At 41.1% G+C, this 6,678-nt stretch overlaps 1 protein-coding gene across 2 annotated transcripts in view; it reads right to left on the bottom strand.

Moving 5' to 3' along the window:
• Positions 1–1,759: 1,759 nt before the first annotated feature.
• ift140 (intraflagellar transport 140 homolog (Chlamydomonas)) overlaps positions 1,760–6,678 on the bottom strand; it is a 20,282-nt gene continuing 15,363 nt past the window's right edge. For both annotated transcript variants that reach the window (XM_017418552.3, XM_037980910.1), the window contains exons 19-30: positions 5,343–5,520; positions 4,780–4,970; positions 4,602–4,697; positions 4,358–4,490; positions 3,991–4,134; positions 3,784–3,912; positions 3,496–3,678; positions 3,191–3,394; positions 2,619–2,831; positions 2,324–2,490; positions 2,081–2,222; positions 1,760–1,955 (exon numbers count right to left, since the gene is read on the bottom strand). In XM_017418552.3, the coding sequence (XP_017274041.1) occupies positions 1,776–1,955; positions 2,081–2,222; positions 2,324–2,490; positions 2,619–2,831; positions 3,191–3,394; positions 3,496–3,678; positions 3,784–3,912; positions 3,991–4,134; positions 4,358–4,490; positions 4,602–4,697; positions 4,780–4,970; positions 5,343–5,520 (1,960 nt within the window). In that variant the 3' untranslated portion in view covers positions 1,760–1,775. The remainder of the gene's footprint in view (positions 1,956–2,080; positions 2,223–2,323; positions 2,491–2,618; positions 2,832–3,190; positions 3,395–3,495; positions 3,679–3,783; positions 3,913–3,990; positions 4,135–4,357; positions 4,491–4,601; positions 4,698–4,779; positions 4,971–5,342; positions 5,521–6,678) is intronic.

Below are 6,678 nucleotides of genomic sequence, written 5' to 3'. Positions count from 1 at the left end.
TACAATTTACTCTCTTCTGTCTCTGCCCGAGCTTCAACTTCTCTCCTGGGTTTAGGCTGAAGTTGCCTGGTGCTCCTGACACCAACATGTGTCATATTTTTTAAAAAGGTAATATATTACATTACGCCAGTGAATAAGTCATGTTTTGTCTTGTTTGTCCACAGTCAGAGCAGACAACAATTTTTCCTGTTTGTCACAAAATAAAGAGTGTAAAGGAACCGATGTCATAATATGTTGGAATTTATGGGATTAATTGAATCTTTTGTACTATACTCAACGACAGGTTGGCAAATTTTAGACAACAGCGCCCTCTTCTGACTGCAACTGGTATAGCTGCTGTCTGACTTTAGACTTTAAAGTTGGTGTAATATGTTTAATATTCAGTCTTTGGCCTTAAGATGACGAATACAAGGAATAATAATATTAATAATAATAATAATAATAATGAATCAGTTTCAATTTGATGTTTTTGACAATTTGTATGGAAGCACATGGACTTTTTATAATAAAACAATCTGCTGAATTATGTCTCTCTGTGTAAATCTTTTAAAGCAGTTTACAAAAAAGAAAATAAAAGAAAAGAGGGGCAGATTATCTGTGCCAGCATCACGGCCATTTCATGGAGCACTTGTTTTCACTAAACTTTACAGCAATGTTCCTGCCTTCAACTTGGAGTTTTAAAAGGTTTTTAGGAGTCGAGACATATTTTAATCCCTTAAAATGTAAACTATATAAGTAGTTTGTCCTTTTCTTTTTTTTTTAAATGTTATTTTAATTTTTTTGGAAAACTGGACAGAGTTTTTGCTTTAGTGCGTCGCGGAGAACTTCATCCGTNCATCTTCATATTCATGCTGCAGAAATTTTAAAAGTTTATATTTTAATTGTTCTTCCTTCACATATATAATTTTAAGAAGCAGAAACACTGTAAGTAATCCACAATAAAGTGACACAGATTCATGGAAAATTTAGCCTCGTTCATCTGCTGTATGTCTCTTCCTAATAATAAACTATAATATTTTGTTTTTGTTCGAAATGATGACTGTATGCAAACTGTAAAGGCGTGAAATTCACTGTAGCTTTCAGTATTACCTACAGTTAGGGAAAAACAAACAAAAATATTTGTTTCACCAATGAACACGTTCTATCATAAACTATTACAGGTCTGAGGATAAGTCATGTAAACATACCAGCTCAAAATTTATTATAATAATTATATTTTAATAATCTTATAAGGAACTTTACAAGATATCAAGACGATTAGAGCCAGATACTAAGAGTGGTGGTCTTACAGGTTATCAAAAATAGCTGCAAAATATCTGACAGAAATGGAGGATCTGTTTACCTCGACAAGATAAAAAATACTTTTTTAAATAAAATGCAGGAAAGCTGAGGATGAATCCGAAACCACATTCAGAACCAAAGTTAGCTTAAAGCTAAAAAAAAAAGAACCTTTTTTGTTCCAAAATGTTTGTCACTCATTTATTTATCAAAGTGATGCAGTTTGTCTCCCTTCAGCAGATGATTCATGTTCAGGTTTTTAGACATTCAGCATTTGGAAAAATGTTGCATTAAACATGTGTCCACTCAAGTTTGTAATTTTTAAAATATATTGTTGTGGTTTTGGTTCAGTTTTCTCCTTCCACTGTGTTTGTGTGAGGGTTAAATGCCTTTAAATTGTGATGGTCACCATTTTATAGAAAACGCACCGCACAGTCTTTTGTCGGTCTGAAAAAATGCCTTTAAAAGAGTTTTTATGTAGATAAAAAAAACTGCTGTTAAGACACATTTAACTCCTCCTCCACTTCGTCGTCCTCCTTCAGGCTGGGTCTGTGGTCGCTGCGTCCCAGAGGAACACCCATCTCTCTCTGCAGGGCGTCCAGGCTCACCTGGCTGATGTAATATCTGACGTTCTGTGACGGCAGCAGCTTCTGGAGCTCCTCCAACTTTTGATAAGCCTGGAGAAGAAACCCACAGAGTCAATAAAAATAGGCAAAAAAGTGACCAAATTAATTTTTTTTTTTTCCTACAAAATTGACTAAATGAGTTAATCGAAAAGAGCAATCGGAGAAATGTTGGTCACCGTTTGGAAGTTCCCTTGCTGACAGTGGTGCTCCACGAGGAAACCGAAAGCGTCTCCGATCCTGACAGCGGGATCCAACTCCGGTTCCTCCAGGAGAGCTTCGCACAACTGCACCGCCTCGTCCGTATCGTCAGGATACAACCTGAAGACAAACGGGAAGACTAAATAAACAAACATGTCAAGGAGCAAACGGTTCCATGTGGAATACTGATCATTTTTCCCCACATAAACATGAGGTCCTACCTGCGGATGTGGACAAACTTCTTAATCAGGCTGATTTTATGCTGCAGGTCAGCCAGTCTGCCTTCCTGTTGTCCACCTGAAGTGTCCTTTGCTTTGGACAGACACTTGAACGCCTCCATTAGAGCATCAAGAGCCTTTTCATAATCTTGGTATTCATCAATTTCTACCTGCAACCAAAGTCACATGAACACTGCTCATTTAGGCTCAGACTCAACAACTTTAGAATCCCTCTAAACTACTGTGGTAATTCCCACCATTCAAATGAGAATAAATTCAATTATCTGTGTTGCTCTACCTGAGCACAAACTTCATAAAAGCCAGCGAGCAGGTCTGGAGCTTTGCCTTTAGTGTAGAAACCAATGATTGTCTTTAGGATCTCCGGGTTTTTCCTCCAATCCAGAGACTGGAGGTAGTTGGCAGCCATAATGAAGAGTTCTTTCTGACGAGAAACGTTGGCAAAGAAAACTATCTTCTCCGTGTCGCCTGACTTGAGGAGGGCCCTCATTGCCTGAAACAGACAAAGCAAAAATCGTACTTCTCGTTGTAACTTTCTGTTAATTTGGGTAAAAGTGATGCTAACGCAGAAAATCAAGGAAACAAAAACAATCTGCGGCAGCTAGAAGACAAGATTAAACATAAATGAAATAAATACAAATCATATATTCTCCTACCTCACATGTATTTGTGTTATTACTAACATCATTAAATGAAAACGCACTAGTTTTCAGTGGTGAGGCCTGATATTTGCCTGTAATATTTAAATGTAATATTGTGCAGGCTGGTCACCATGTCTCGTGTTAGCAGAATTCCTGTGAGATGTTCTCAGTTTTGAAATAATCCATACAGCATCCACACACACCATCCCACCTTGAGTTTGTTGCCGGCCTGTGTGTATTTCTTTGTGGCCAGGTGGTAGCTGCCCTGACGCATGCAGCAGTCCGCTATCTGCTCCAGCAGCTCCTTGCGGGCGTCCTCGGACAAGTCTTTCGAGTCAGTCACAGTCATTCTCTCGGCCAGATCCTCAGTGATTGTCAGGTTTTGGGCCAAACACAGCTCCAGGGCTTGGTTGTACTTAGCAAACACAAAAAGACACCCATGTAAGTGACTGCTCGTGAACGGACCCGTAGCTGGGTGGGTAAAATAAAAAAAATGCATCACACAATAATCGGTACCTTCTTGGCTGCAACCAGTAACTCCACTGCCTTCTCATACTGGGAGTGTTTGATGAAGAATTCGGAGCAGCGAGCAAGGAGAGCCGGGTCACAGTTTTCATTCAGGTCCTCTGCGATGAGCTGAAGTGCAGAGAACTGCTCAGTGGCAAAGGCCAGCTCCAGAGCTTTGGAGACGTAACCAGCCTAGAAGGAGAAATAAAATAACACATGGTTGACATCTCGGTTTGGATACGTGTCGCAATGTTGCCCCCTTGTCGGTCGCTGAAAACTGGGCAGTTCAAAACCAACCTTGTGATAAAGTGCCACAGCTCGGTCCATGTGCGTGCCTTTCTCCTCATAGTAACAGGCAGCTTCCATCATGTCCTCTGGGTTACTGAGCAGAGCCAGGTTCATCAGCTGGTCATCCAGACCATTTTCCTGCTCAGACAAAGAACTAAATTGAACTAATCTGACTTGCTTGATGGTAGACAGACAGATACAGATGGAATATCTTACCTTACAAAGTCGTATAGCATTGTTGTAGGCCTGGGCTCGTGTGTAGAAGTGAACTGCTTGCTTGATGTCATCATGACCCTCATAATGTCTGGCCAGGTGGTACGATGCTGCTCTGTCACCTGTGTCATTGGCTATCTGGGACGCCTGGGGAAAAGCAGCAGGATTTTTACAATTAGAAACTGGAAATTGCACATGCTTGACCAACTTTTTTTTTTTTTTTAAATCAACACTACAAAAACAAAGTTGCTTTAGTCATAACAATACTATTGTTACTGTTAAGCTACACAGGAGAACTTAACTGCACCAACGTGGCGCTTTTGTTTCTTTACTGTTCTTTTTTTAAAAACAAATAGTTTCACATGACTACCTCCTGAATGTTTCCCATGTAGCAGTGGACCCGGACCAGGGAGAGGAAATCCTGAGCACGCTCATAAAACTGCAGCGCTGTCTCCATGTCTGACTGGCTCTCCAGGTACTGGGCCCACCACTTGTAGATGTTCCTGCATCGATAAGGCTGATGTTTAAATAAAACCTAATCCGTGAACTTAGTGACACTGTCTGAAGATGTTAAAGGTTGTCTGTTTTTTTTAATATATCAAGCCTGAACTCACCTATCTTTCATTTTGTTAACATAAATTTCTAGAGATGATGTGTCGTCCTGAAGCATTCTGGGCACTTCAACCATGTGTGTGTCTGATTTCTCATAACTGTGGGGGAGAATAATAAAAAAAAAAAAGGTTTATAATCACACGTACAGCATTCTTGACATAAAACTCAGCATCGTCTTACTAAGCGAGCGCCATTGTCTTGTCGCCCATGGACTCCAGGTATTTGGCGTAGTTGTAGTAGGTTGTGCGCAGATGGATGCGATCGTGACTTTCAGCCGTCTCCAAAGCTTGCGGCCACTGGCCAGAGGCCTGGTATAAAGCGTTCAGCAGGTCATGGCGTTGGCAGCTCTTGTACAACTTTTCTGCATCTTCCTGTTGAAGGACAGGAAAAGAAGATGGAAAGATAAACAAAGCTTTCAGTCCGGAAAGTCCCGCTGCCTGTGCACGGTGACATGTTTGGACCTAAAAAGAGGATGTGATATTTGTAGCCAAAGGATGTCGCCTTACTGTACGCTAGACAGAAGGGGGTTTTGTGCGAGAAAACATTAAGTCCATTTTCATTTGGAACACTACTTGTTTCATATGATCTATTTCCCCAGCTTTCTTATTTCATTCTCCAAACAAACAAACAAAAACGATAAAGATCAGCTTAAATCTAATCAAAAGCAGAGAAATTACAGTTTTCATTCTCTTTACTTTTCCATTTAACCAGGCTGTTTACACCTGGATGTCTGAACGTCTTACCAGCATGTTGAGCTGAATGGCTAACATCGCCACTTGGGCTTCGGGTTCAGGCTCGGCCTCCGCCTCCTTCACCGCCTTCGCCGCCCTGGCAATCCCCATATTCCCCAGGCACACTCGTGCCACGTCCAGGTGGCGGGTTTTCACACACATCCGTGCCATGTTTTCCCATACTGCTTTACTAGAGAGAAAGGAGAAGTGGTCGTTTGCACGGGTTGCTCATTCCGGTGGCATTTTATTATTCAGCGGCGCAAACACTGGTACACATTTACGTACATCCGATAAGAAATTTCCTGTTTGGAGGGGAAAAAATACAATGTTGATGCATGATAGAGTTATTCTCAAGTTATTTGCAGTTTGTTTTTGACCCCAAGTCAGCGTGCTCACTTAAAAGAGCTCTCCTACCATTTCAGTGAGTATAATCATTGGAACTAAAGTATTGCACATTAATAGAAGCATAACCTGATAAATTAAATAAAAAGGACCACATGAAACAGTTTTAACTTAAGGCGAGAGATGTGCTTTTTGTTCTCTTTGCTCTTCTTTTCCCCTTTTGGCTTGATGACGTGAATTGATTAATCACTTCTTTTCCACTTTAGCTTCAGTTTCCAGAATCAAAATTCCACAGCCATCTGGTTTCTATTTGCATCCACTCCCTCCCCTTTGCTTTAGCAGATACAGATGTTGGGTTGTTTATTGAAACCCAAGCAACAGGAAATACCCCAAATCTTTAGGGGCCCTGTCATAAGAGGAGGTGATGGAGGCCAAGTGAAATATGAAAGCAAGAGCAGTCAACCGAAATGATCCCTTGTATGGCCACAGAACACACACTGGCAAAACTGATAAAAACTGCTGCGCACAAAGCGGCGCGATCTGCAGAGCCAGAAAAGGAAAGACAAGAGAAGAAACAGGTCTACATTTGGCCCCTCTTCCCATCCTCTTTTCCTCTCAGGAAACGCATCCTGTTGGCCGACTGTGGTGGCAAGTATGTACATGAGAGACAGGACTTTAACGAACGCCCCCTGGCCTGCAGACAAAAGAATATACAAAACAGTGACGTCCAAGACCAGATTTATTTTTTTTTTGCTTTTTTTTTTTGCCACTCTTATGCACAAGCGCACGCCCACACCCACACACACACACACACACATACACAATTAAAAGGGATCATTAGAGAAACCACTGTTTGTTTAAAGCTCACAAGATTTGCAAACTGATGTCTCGGACCAAGATGAAGTGCAATTCCCCGACATTTTAACTACGACTTCAAGCATTTGCAGAATGTGTCTGCAGCTTGTGTGCATGTGTGTGTGTGTGAGAGAGAGAGAGAGAGAGAGAG

This window comes from Kryptolebias marmoratus, linkage group LG17 (genome assembly GCF_001649575.2).
Source record: "Kryptolebias marmoratus isolate JLee-2015 linkage group LG17, ASM164957v2, whole genome shotgun sequence".
Classification (NCBI taxonomy): domain Eukaryota; kingdom Metazoa; phylum Chordata; class Actinopteri; order Cyprinodontiformes; family Rivulidae; genus Kryptolebias; species Kryptolebias marmoratus.
Note: the sequence above shows the minus strand (reverse complement) of the source record. Positions and strands in the feature narration are given on the sequence as shown.